The sequence below is a fragment of the Carcharodon carcharias genome, chromosome 6 (assembly GCF_017639515.1).
Source record: "Carcharodon carcharias isolate sCarCar2 chromosome 6, sCarCar2.pri, whole genome shotgun sequence".
NCBI classification, from domain to species: domain Eukaryota; kingdom Metazoa; phylum Chordata; class Chondrichthyes; order Lamniformes; family Lamnidae; genus Carcharodon; species Carcharodon carcharias.
This window is the reverse complement of record NC_054472.1, coordinates 139,606,724-139,618,758: the sequence shown is the minus strand read 5'-3', so window position 1 is coordinate 139,618,758 and position 12,035 is coordinate 139,606,724. Positions and strand designations below refer to the sequence as shown.

At 42.6% G+C, this 12,035-nt stretch overlaps 1 protein-coding gene across 1 annotated transcript in view; it reads right to left on the bottom strand.

The window, feature by feature from the left end:
* Positions 1 to 12,035, bottom strand: part of si:dkey-22o22.2 (neural-cadherin) — a 289,349-nt gene that overhangs the window by 86,434 nt on the left and 190,880 nt on the right. Inside the window, exons 9-12 of the mRNA XM_041189292.1 lie at positions 10,493 to 10,661; positions 7,105 to 7,275; positions 5,892 to 6,064; positions 2,874 to 3,041 (exon numbers count right to left, since the gene is read on the bottom strand). Of these exons, the coding sequence (XP_041045226.1) occupies positions 2,874 to 3,041; positions 5,892 to 6,064; positions 7,105 to 7,275; positions 10,493 to 10,661 (681 nt within the window). The remainder of the gene's footprint in view (positions 1 to 2,873; positions 3,042 to 5,891; positions 6,065 to 7,104; positions 7,276 to 10,492; positions 10,662 to 12,035) is intronic.

Sequence of the window (12,035 nt, the reverse complement as noted above, 5' to 3'; positions counted from 1 at the left end):
AACATGAAACTGATAAAATAAAGAAAGAAAAGAAAGTAGTGACAGAATTGGATTTATTACAAGGATAACCGTGATAGAAAAATCTCCTAATTGTAATTCCACAAATCAGAAACTCAAACATTTGCTTATTGACTCTTACATTCCCTTTTCCTAGATTCTCTAGTTGAAAGGAATGTTATCTCTCTCAATGCTATTTTTCAGCCAACCACTAGAGGGGAGTTTGATTCATTTTTTGAAAAGTCTGCCATTCCATATCACCCCCACATAACACATTGGGCAGAATTTTATGGCTGACGTGCAGGTGGCGGAGTCCACACGCCAGCGCTTAAAATGTCACGCAAGCGTCCCGACATCAGCACGCGGCATCGCGATATTTCGGTCAGCAGGTGCACTATGCAGCGGGATGCATGCCCGCCATTAATTAAAGGACTTGTTAAGGCCATTAAGTCACCAATCGACCCGGATTTTGAGGGGCCAGTGCGAACTTCAGGTTGGTGCACAGGCCCAACGGGCAGGCGGGTGATTTTTTTTTTACAAACTTCATCCAGTGGTGGGATGAGGTTTGATATTGGTTTAAAAACTTTTAATAAAGTGTGTTCTTCACTAATATGTCCCATCTCGTGTGACATTTTCACATGAGGGGGATATGTTAATGATTTTTAAATTTTTCTATTTGTAGAGTTTCACAGAGCTTCAGCGATTTCCCTGAGGCAGCACTTTGCCTCAGGGAGAATTGTGCTCTTTCGTGCACATGCGTGAAAGAGCGCACTCTGGCAGTTGGGGAATCCACCCCCACCCCCCCGACCCCCGCATGCACAGGAAGCGCATAGCACTTCCCGTCGGGCGACACGCTGGGCAGGCATTAATTGGCCCGCCCACTTAAAATGGCGGCGAGGCCCGTTTCGGCAGAGGCGATCAGCTTCCCACCCGCCGCCTAGTTGGTCGGGCCCGCCCTTCAAGGGCAAAATTCTGCTCAGTGTGACCAACAATAGAGTAGCATTAGCAGATGATGGGGGAAACTGGTCTGCCTTCTTGGTAGAGTATTTTACCCATGACCTGGGAAGTTTTGGAAGAGGAGGGGGGGAAAGAAAAACATTAATGTTATCTACATAAACAGATATCTCAACTAACTAAAGAATGAAGAGTCCAAATTTGATTCCTGACCTGTAATGGCTCTATAACCAAGGAAGCATTACAATTGGCTTCCGCCCTCTGGACTAGGGAGTGGAAAATAGATTTCCTACTTTTGGCTGCTATCCCCTCCTGGAAAGTCATGGGCATTGGCTGAGATCAAGATCAGCCTCACTTGTGGTGTCTATTGCTGTAGTCTTCTAACCCAAATTGTCAAGGCTGACACATAAAGAAGTGTTATTTGGGCAAGACAACTGAAGGCATAGCAGCCAATGGAAAAGTGAAGAAAATCGGGAATGTACAAAATGCCAGAATTGGAGGAGTGAAGAGAACTTGATGCAAGCAGTGCATGCGGAACTCTACTCCAGAGAAAAGGAGGTTAGAAAAATGGTAGAAAAACACAATGACTTGAATTTATATACAACATTTAACATAATAATAAAAGTTCCCAAGTGCTTGGCAAGGCAGCTGAAGGAAGGGCAGGAATGGAGGAGGGAAGAAAATCAGGCATGCGCAAAAGGCCAGAATTAGAGCAGTGCAGAGATTTTGGAGGCTTGTAGAGATGGAGGTTACAGAGCTAAGTAGGGCTACATGGCAATAATGGAGAGGGCATGGAGCAGGATCTTTAGGGTAGGGGGAGCAGGGCCCACTCGCCGACACGTAAAATGACACGGGATGACATAGTGCAGAACTTCTGACGTCACCCTGCGTCATTTCCATTTTCAGTTCGGCAGAGGCACAGCCGAATCAGCTGTGTGCCCGCTGACCTGTCAACAGTCTATTGAGGCCATTAATAAACAACTTAGGTTATTGACAGGACTGCCCATCCAACAATTTAGGGTTGGCGGGCAGGCCCCATCCAACAATTTAGGGTTGGCGGGCAGGCCGAGAGCCTTGGCGGGCTTCAGAAAAAGCATGAAACCTCATCCACGGGCGGGATGATGTTTCACTGGGGCCTTTTAAATATTTAATAAAGGTTTGAGTTCAAGTGATGGACATGTCCCAGCTCATGTGACATTGTCACATGAGGGGACATGTCAGTGAATTTTTTAAACCTTTACCTTAAAAGTTTAATTCTGAGCTGATTTCCCTGAGGCATCCCTTAGCCTCAGGGAGGTGAGTGCGCTCTTCCGCGTGCATGCGCAAGAGCACACTCCCGGCTGAGGGAATCCCCCCACCACCTGCACAGGGAGCACATAGCGCTTCCTGGCAGATGTATGCTTAAAATGGTGGTGCGCCCCCAATTGGGGGTGCCGATATGAGGCGCGCCTGCCTGCGCCCGCTCCTGCACTTCCCCCCCCCGACCGGGGAAAAATTCTACCCACGGGGTAGGTAGCTGAACTCAGGGTCAAATAGGGAAAAAAGATTGCAACCAGTCTAGTTCAGCCTCAGCAATTAGCTTGGGAGAGTGTTGGAGTCAGTGACTCAGAAATGGAGTTTCTGATGTGGATCAGAGTGAATGTTTTTGGTCAAACCAATGTTTAATTGGAAGATATTTCTGCCTGTCCAATGAAAGATGTTTGTTGGATTTTTCCTGTATTTTTCCCTAAAGATGGTGGGGCGGGGTGGGGGTATTTTGGGTTTGATCCCACACATGTGTTGAATGTAACTTGTCCTTTGTAAAAATTCAAAGTATATCGCATTTCAATATTGACACTTTTCTTCAAGAAGTTTTGCATTAAACCCCATAAACCATTCTTGTAAGTCTCATCAAGTCATTTAATTTGACATGTAATACATACCACAATCCTCAAGTCACGAGTAGTATTCTCTGGGATTGTTATTTGATATTCTTCTCGCTCCCACTGGGGTGGTTGGTTATGTATATTAGTGATGGTAACTGTTAGTTCTACGCTACTGCTTCGATTGCCTCCGTCAGTTGCAATAATTTGACGGCTGATATGAGCGATCTAGGACACAAAGACATGTCAAGAACTGATAACGATTTGATCAAATCAGATTTTTAAATTTAGCATGGGATACGTAATCAGGTCCACAAACGTGCCAATTAATTATTATACATTATAGGCAGGCCATAGTCGTAAAATCCTTGGCAGAGACACAATTTCCTTCAATCATTTACAATTTATTTAGCTATTGCTGTATAATCAATGGGAATGACATTAGCAACAAAAATGCAAAATGCAAAAATATAAAATGGAGCTCCAATGCTCTGTAAATTGAAGATGTAATGAAAATAAATTGAATAACGTCAGTAAGCTAATTCTGAAAACAACTGATTTTATTCCCCTTCACTGTGAAGGCATTGTAATTGTCAATTAAAGTTGCAATAATTACTTAAAGTTAAAGTCCAAGTATTAAGCTGAACATTGTACTTTCTGCAGATATCCAGCTTGTACAACAGACCCAGGCATTGCTCAGGTTGTGCAGTTTGCGTGGCTGGGGGTGAGAGGGAGGCATCTTATTAGCACAAATCAAGCAGGAGAACATGCCATTTTGGGTACATCGCTGGTGGCCACTTGCACAATGTAGCCAAAAACTCTGACCTAGTTCCAACCCTTGGGAGCGGGGCTTGGGGTGGAGAAGCAATTGCTCAGGACCCCATTCACCCGTACCTTCAGCAATTGCCCTATTTGTCTCCTGACCATAGAGTTGACTCTGGGTTTCTTTTTAAACACATTTTTAAAATGTTACTCAGGGTCCATGCCACCATGATTGGAATCCATCGATGGGGCACACATGCATCTTTGAGGAGGTCAGTTTGGCTCACTGACTGGCAATAACAACCACCAGTGCAGTGGTAGACCCTGGAGATTTTTAACTCATTCATGGTATGTGGATGTTGTTGGCAAGGCCTGAATTTATTACCCATCCCTAATTGCCCTTGAGGAGGTGGTGGTGAGCCACGTTCTTGAACATAATTGAGGGACTCAGTCTGCAATTTCAAAGGACAGTTAAGAGTCAAACACATTATTGTGGGTCGGGAGTCACATACAGGCCAAATCAGGTAAGGACAGCAGATTTCCTTTCCTAAAAGACATTAGCGAACCAGATGAGTTTTAGTGATAATTGGTAGTTTCATTGTCAGACACCGGCCTGAATTTTTCAGTTAGCGTGTGGGGGTGCGAGGCCAACATGCCAGCATGTAAAATGACGCACAATGAGGTCGAGCATGCGTCCCGATGTCATTGCGCTATCTCGCTGGTGTTTCACTCAGCAGGCGCGCACCAGAGTCAGCTGTATGCTCGCCAATATTCAAACGACCTATTAAGGCCATTAAGGAAGTAAGTAAGGTCGTTGTTTACATTGCCCCGTCGAACCTTAAGGTTGGCGGGCAGGTGAAAAGGCCAAGTGGCCTTCACGTTTTTTAGGAAACCTCATCCACGAGCTGGATGAGGTTTCCTAAAGCTTTTATGAATTGAACAAAAATTATTTCTGAAACCATAAAAACATGTCCCATGTCATGTGACACAGTCACTTTAATTAAATTTTTGATCAATTTATTTATTTATTTCAAAAGTGCTTCAATCTTCCTGAGGCAGCTCCATGCTCAGAGAGGTTGAAGCGCTCCTTCATGCGCACGCGCGAAAGATCGCTGCCCCCGACTCTTCCTCCTCTCCCCCCCCTGCACAGGTAGCGCTAAGTGTATCTTATGCTGGGCAGTCCTTAATTGGCCCGCCCACATAAAATGGCAGCACGGAGCCAATCGCAGGCAGCAGGCGGCTCTGCCACTGCTGCTGCTGAGCCCACCCTCCGGCTGAAAAATTCAGGCCTCCAGCTTTTCATTTCAGGTTTATTTAATTAAAATTCTCCAGCTGTGGGTGGGGGGGGGGAGAATTTGAATTCATGCCTCTGGATCACTAGACCAGCATCATAACCACTCAGTAGCCTCATCCTTGGTCCTGTCCCCAGACCACACTTTGCCTTGTGACTTTTCATCATTTACAAGTCACTGGAAATTTCAGGTACCAGTGGCAACCTTTCCACCTTTCCTAGCACGGGGTTAACCACTCTCTCATCCCAGAATGGCAGAAATTTCTCAATCTCTGTGCTGATCCAGTAGATCCAAGGTCAACCCAATATTGGGGCCCTGGAGAGAGTCCAGGAGATAATGGAATGGTGAGTCAAGGGGTGGCATGGGTGGGGGTGGGGGTGAGGCATATTATTGCTGGTGGAGTTTGAACAATTTAATGTCCTGCTTGTCCTAGATTCTGAAGTAAAAATTTCTCATTAACTTTTCTGGTGGCAGCCTGCAGTGATCCCATTGGTCCCATTGGTACTTGAAGAATCTGACCACATCATGCATAGTGCATGTTGTAGTCATTTGCAATTGAACTTTGCAAAGGGAACCTTCTAGGCCCCTAATTTTTAAGTGCATGCCCATGATGCCTCAAGAGGAGCTTTATCCAATATGGATCCCTAAATTCCAGGTTTACACAAGTGAAATGAGCGCAGCATGATCTGATTTTGAGGCCAAAATATTTAGAAGTCATAGTATCCTTTCTAAAGAGCAAATGCAAGGAGTAAACACAAACAGCTATGGGCCTTTTGAATTATATGTGTTAAGTTTAGACTGAGTTCAGGGCTGCATAGTTATGCGTTTGGGACCGTATTAGAACTGGCAAAACTTTGAAACTATTCAAAACAAAAACAGAATTACCTGGAAAAACTCAGCAGGTCTGGCAGCATCAGCGGAGAAGAAAAGAGTTGACGTTTCGAGTCCTCATGACCCTTCAACAGAACTCAAAAAACTATTCAGTCTGATTTCACTATTAACAATAGGGATCTCATAGCCTTACCTGAGAAATGGGATGGTTGACATAAATCCAGCCTGTGCTGGGACTGATCTGGAAGTATTCGGGCTGCTGCTGGGATATAGAATAAGTAATGACTGCATTGATTCCATGGTCGTCATCATGAGCTGCTGCACGCAGGAAACTGGTGCCAACTGGTGTGTCTTCACGCAAGTAGTCTGAGTGCAGAAGAGAAACTATTTCATCCAACTTATTTGTTTGCTGACTTTAAAAAATTGTATTTAAACTTGATCTTTCCTCCTTGTCCCGCTCATAATTAAATCATTAGGTTACATTCATTTCAACACAGTCTCCCTATTGGAGTACAGCATGTTATAGCTGTGTGATTGATTTGTAATATGTAGGCCATTGACAAGATTCCCTGCTGTGTGCATGCTGAATTCCTGCAATACTGCCAAGGCACCAAGTGGAGGCCTGGTAATTCCCCACATGAAAGGTGGAAAAATGAGAGGGACAGGCCATTCTCCTGACCTCTGGGCAATCAGTACAGAAGAGGATATAGGATCAAGAGTAAAGTGATATGTCTTCATGAATGTGCACAAGATATGCTCTCTAGTGTGGAAAAACTAAAAGAGATAAAGAAAAGCAGACAGCAGCTTGATGCATTTTCCAATATGGAACCAAACCACACAGACCAAAAAAATCCTTGATTTGATCCCAAACAAGTGCTGCTCTCAACCGGAGCAGCAGTTGAGGTGCAACAATTTAGCTCAGTTTCACTGACATAAGGACAGGATAAATTCACCATTTGTAGGCAAACATGAACATTGACAGCTGGGGAAGATGCAGGAAGGAAAAACACATGTTGACCCACAACCCACGAGTCAGCATCCTCTAGAGGAGGGGAGGAGAAGAGCATCACAGTTGAGAAACGACAGCACACTTCCAAATTACACGCCTGTTTTGTGATGTTTAAAATTATTGAATGCACTTAATATTAACTCTGTTACCTAAAAAGAAGAGACAGCATAAAAAGGCTGTTTTATTTTGAATCCTGAATTAATATTGCCAGTGTGATTCACAGAGAAAGGAAGCAGGGGTTGTTCACTTGCTGGAGAAATATGGCCCAAGGGAGAGGAAATTAGAGTCGCATAATACTGATTATTGCATAGGAGTCCAACAGTACTATAACATCATAGAAATCAGACACATCATGCAGCCAATTACTGGTAGGTAGAGTCCAGTGTTTGATGCTTACATTGGTAACGACTGTTCTCGAATTTTGGGTCATTATCATTTTCATCAGCTATGAGTATGATCATCTGACAAATGCCAATCAGTGGCTCCTGGGCCTGGTCTGTTGCTGTTACTGACACAGTGTATTCTCGCTGATTCTCTCTATCGAAACTCTGTGTTGTCGTAATAGATCCTACAAAGGAATTTTTTAAAAATTAACCAGCAACCAAACATTTTGTGAATTCTTCTACATATTCAAATTAAATCTTTAGTCTGTGGGTCCCAATTATTTGGACTCATGATTACTCAAAGTATCTATTTGTCTTCTGAATGGGTTGAATGGCATTTCTCTGCTACACCATATTCTTGTGAGAGAGACTGCATTCAGATGAACAGAGCTTCTGATTGAAAACAAGCAGCACAAATGATGATAGACTGACCCTCAGACAATCTTTTCAACAATAATATTGCTGAAGAATTCAGACAGTATAATCTTCAAACAAAAGTTTCTCCTCAAAGATCAAAGTGTTTTAACTCTTCAGCGCTGACTCTCACGACTGACAAGATGGCAGGCGAGGAGAATGCTACCATTGTGGGTGGTCATTTTAGGGTATTAGTTAGTTTGCATTGTATCCACGTTTTGGGTGTAAAACAGACACAAGTCATGCCAGATTAGCAATTAAATTGCCTGTACCCAAAACAAAAACAAAAACAAAAATAAAAATAAAAATACCTGGAAAAAATTCAGGTCTGACAGCATCTGTGGAGAGGAATACAGTTAGCGTTTCGAGTCCGTATGACTCTTCAACAGAACTAAGGAAAAATAGAAGAGAGGTGAAATATAAGCTGGTTTAAGTGGGGGGCGGGGTGGTGGTCGGGGGGAGTGGGACAGGTAGAGCTGGATAGAGGGCCAGTGATAGGTGGAGATTGCCAAAAGATGTCATAGACAAAAAGACAAAGAGGTGTTGACAGTGGTGATATTAGCTAAGGTATGTTCTAATAGGTGACATTAAGGGTAGAAAGCAGGACAAGCAAGGTACAGATAGCCCAGTGGGGGTGGGGTGGGGGGAAGGGATCAAAATAGGCTAAAAGGTAGAGATAAAACAATGGATGAAAATACATTTTAAAATAATGGAAATAGGTGGGAAATATGGCTGTGAAAGCGAGTTTTAGTAAACACCTTGTCAAACACCAAGAGAGAAATGGAAAGCAATGAAGGTGAAGAAGGCAAATGAGAGAGGAGGAAATCTTGTCAGAGAGAAGAGCAATACTTCTTCAAGGTAGGCATTCCTTAAAGAGAAGCAGCAGTCAATTAAACACTAAGATAACAGCAAAAAACTGTGGATGCTGGAAATCCAAAACAAAAACAAAAATAAAAATACCTGGCAAAACTGTACCCAATCTGCACAGGCATCAGGACAACAACAAAATTTGTCTGGCCAGTTTTTAAGGTGCCCTAGAAGTCATCCAAAACAGGCATTAGAGTCCTAGAATATGTTAATGAGGAGTTTAATACCTGGTGAAGGACCCCTCTATAAGACTGTTACTGGTATAAGGGGCAGGTATCGAGTTTGCCAACTCAGGATTCTTTAGTGGACCCCAGAACTGTGGTTATTTTAATTTTTTGGGGGGGAAACTTTTATGTGAAGACATGAGGAGCAGGAATGCTTTCCCCAATTCCAGTCCTTGCAACGAAAATCTATGTTGTTATTCTTCACTTGTTTACAATTCTCTAGAAACATACCATGACAACATAGTTGTCATGACAAAAGTCATCATAAAAACTTATAGCACAGGAGGAGGCCATTTGGCCCATTGTGCCTGTGCTAGTTCTTTGACATTGCAATCATGCTTCGAACCAAACCTCTGCTTTTTGGCCATAAGCCTATAAGTTCCTCATCCTCAAGTACCCCTCCAACAGCCTTTTAAAATTATTCTTGGAATCAGCTTCCATGACCTTTCCAGATAGTATTCTAGATCCTAACAACTATCCGAGGGAAAGAGTTTCTCCTCGTTTGCCCTCTAGATCTTTTGCCAATGACTTTGAATCTTTGACCTCTAATTATTGATCCACTCTCAAGCAGAAGCTAAGATGTGATAATTCTACCTTGTGTAAGTAAGTTAATTGGATGACAGTGAGACAGTGTGGTACTTCTTAACCATTTTAGTGCCTGGTGCTATTCTCACCTTCTCTCTTCATGAAGCTCCAATCAGGAATATGCAGCCAGAATTGCAGATGTAATAATCCAGTTTGGAAAAATGCAGGACAGCTACATCCTTCTAGCTTATTTGATCATCATATTTTCTCTGCCTGATTACATGACTCCGGTAAGTTGCTGACTACAAAGCTGCACAGTTAAAGGTTAGTGCACTAAGAAGGATACCAGGCTGCTTTCATTTTTTTAAGACAACTATGATTTATCCCAGTAACCATTATACTGAACTATGCACTCGGGTACCTGAATAACCAGAACTATATTTGTCCTCGTATTAACAAATTAAATGGATAACTTGAAATCCACGAATCACTACAGCCTTTTATCCAGCCAGAATAAAATCTTATAAATGCATTACTTGAAACTTATTAATGGTCTTTGCAAGTGTTCAGGATTCTAAAGCATCAATTTTTTGAAAATACTTTTAAGTTTTTAAACAAAGAACAATAATTGAACATAAAAGTAAGGATGTTATGCTTCAGTTATAGAGGGCATTGGTGAGACCGCATCTCAAATACTGTGTGCAGTTTTGGTCTCCTTATTTAAGGAAGGATGTAAATGCATTGGAGGCGGTTCAGAGGAGGTTTGCTAGATCGATACCTAGAATGTCTTATGAGGAAAGGTTAGACAGAGTGGGCTTATTTCCAGTGGAGTTTAAAAGAGTGAGGGGTGACTTGATTGAAGTATATAAGGTCCTGAAAGGTATTGTCAAGGTGAATGTCGAAAGGATGTTTCCTCTTGTGGGTGAGTCCAGAACTAGAGGGCACTGTTTTAAAATTAGAGGTTGCCCTTTTAGGACAGAGATGAGGAGAAATCTTTTCTCTGACGGTTGTGCAACTTGGAACTCTCTGCCTCCGAAGGTGGTGGAGGAGGGGTCATTGAATATCTTTCAGGTAGAGGTCGATAAATTCTTGTTAGGCAAGAGAATCAAAGATTATTGGAGGTAGATGAGAATGTGAAATTCGAAACACAAACAGATTGGCCATGATCTTATTGAATGACAGAGCAGGCTCAAGGGGCTGAATGGCCTCCTTCTGCTCCTATTTCATACGTTCGTATGTTTGTAATTTGTCTACAAGTTCCTGCTTAGTCATTATTTCAAGAAATTCTAATTTGGATTGGATAATTTGATTTACTTTCAATTCAGATTACCTTTTTTGTTTTTATTGAGATGTTATTGAGCAGCACACTCACCAGTATCTGGATTAATATGAAAACCTGGAGTAACTCCATCTCGAACCATGAGTCCATATTTCACCTGTCCATTCACTCCAAGATCGGCATCATAGGCCTTGACTTGTAATACAAATGTTCCAGGGGGTTGGTTTTCCAAGACACAGGCATCTTCACTATATTTTAGGCACTGAAATCAAATAAGGAACACAGCTAATCTTACACCTAATCTTTTCTCGGTATCCATGGAGCTATAAATCAAAACTATATCACTTTGTCCTAACAGCTCTGTCATGACTGAGCTGCAAGGAATTTGATAAACGGGAGAATAACAGATTGAGCAGCTAAAGTTCAGTGCTATGAGTAAAATAATGGGGTTGATTTAAGGATGCAGTTTGCTTTATTTGATTTGCTTTAAATTAAGTGATGCTTTGCTCTCATTCCTTCGGAATTTCTGAAAAAAGATGAAGATTTTTTTTTAAAATGTTTCACTTACCTCAAAGTGAGCTGATATCATCTTCCTCTCAGTCAGCTATAGTGACAATGACAGTCAGCCTAACACATACCTTAATGGGATCAGGCTACAATTGGGTTGGGAATGTGCTTTGAAATTATATCTCTGGCAAGCAACAGAGGTGCATTTATTGTATACTGTAAGACATATCTATGTCTTATTAAAATCTTATTTGCGCACTCATTTCCTTGGCTCCTTTTGTAACTTGTTTTGTGTAAAGTTTTTCCACTAAAAATTCCTATACGTACATTTAATATGGAACTCTGTATTGTTATTACAGGGTCTGGTCATCAGGTGGTTCTGTGACCTGTGCCATTTTGTTTTCTCATAACTGAATTTTCCTCTCAGGTAAGCTAATTTTAAACTTAATCTTTTAGATTTTAAATATAAGATTTATTTTGCATGCCAGCAAGGTCTCGCCTCTGGTTCTAAGGGCAGGATTTTACGTGTCGGTGTGCAGGGGCGGGGCCCGCTCACCGACACATAAAATGACACGCAGTGACGTCGGGGGTATCTCCCGACATCACCGCGCCTCATTTAAATTTTCAGGAAGACGGGGGGGGCGCAGTGAAATCAGCTGTGCGCCCACCGACCTGTCAATGGCCAATTGAGGTCATTGACAGGGTCAATTAAGTAATTAAAAGACCTGCCTGTCCAACCTCAAGGTTGGCGGGCAGGCCAGGAGCCCTTTACATCCTCACATCCTTTAAAAGGTACCTGGATGAGCACTTGGCACGTCATAACATTCAAGGCTATGAGCCAAGTGCTGGTAAATGGGATTATGTAGGTAGGTCAGGTGTTTCTTACGTGTCGGTGCAGACTCGATGGGCCGAAGGGCCTCTTCTGCACTGTGAGATTCTGTGATTCCACTGGCATCGTAATGAGACTGGTGCAGTACCGTGGCAGGTAGGCTATGTATGTTACACTCACCTTGAAGTTGCAAGCAAAGTGAGGTCTGACTAGCCCATGCCACTCTTTTTCAAATGACATTCAGACCGACGTGATTTCCTGCTGGTGTGACGCAAGATTGGAGGGTGGCATGTGATTCCG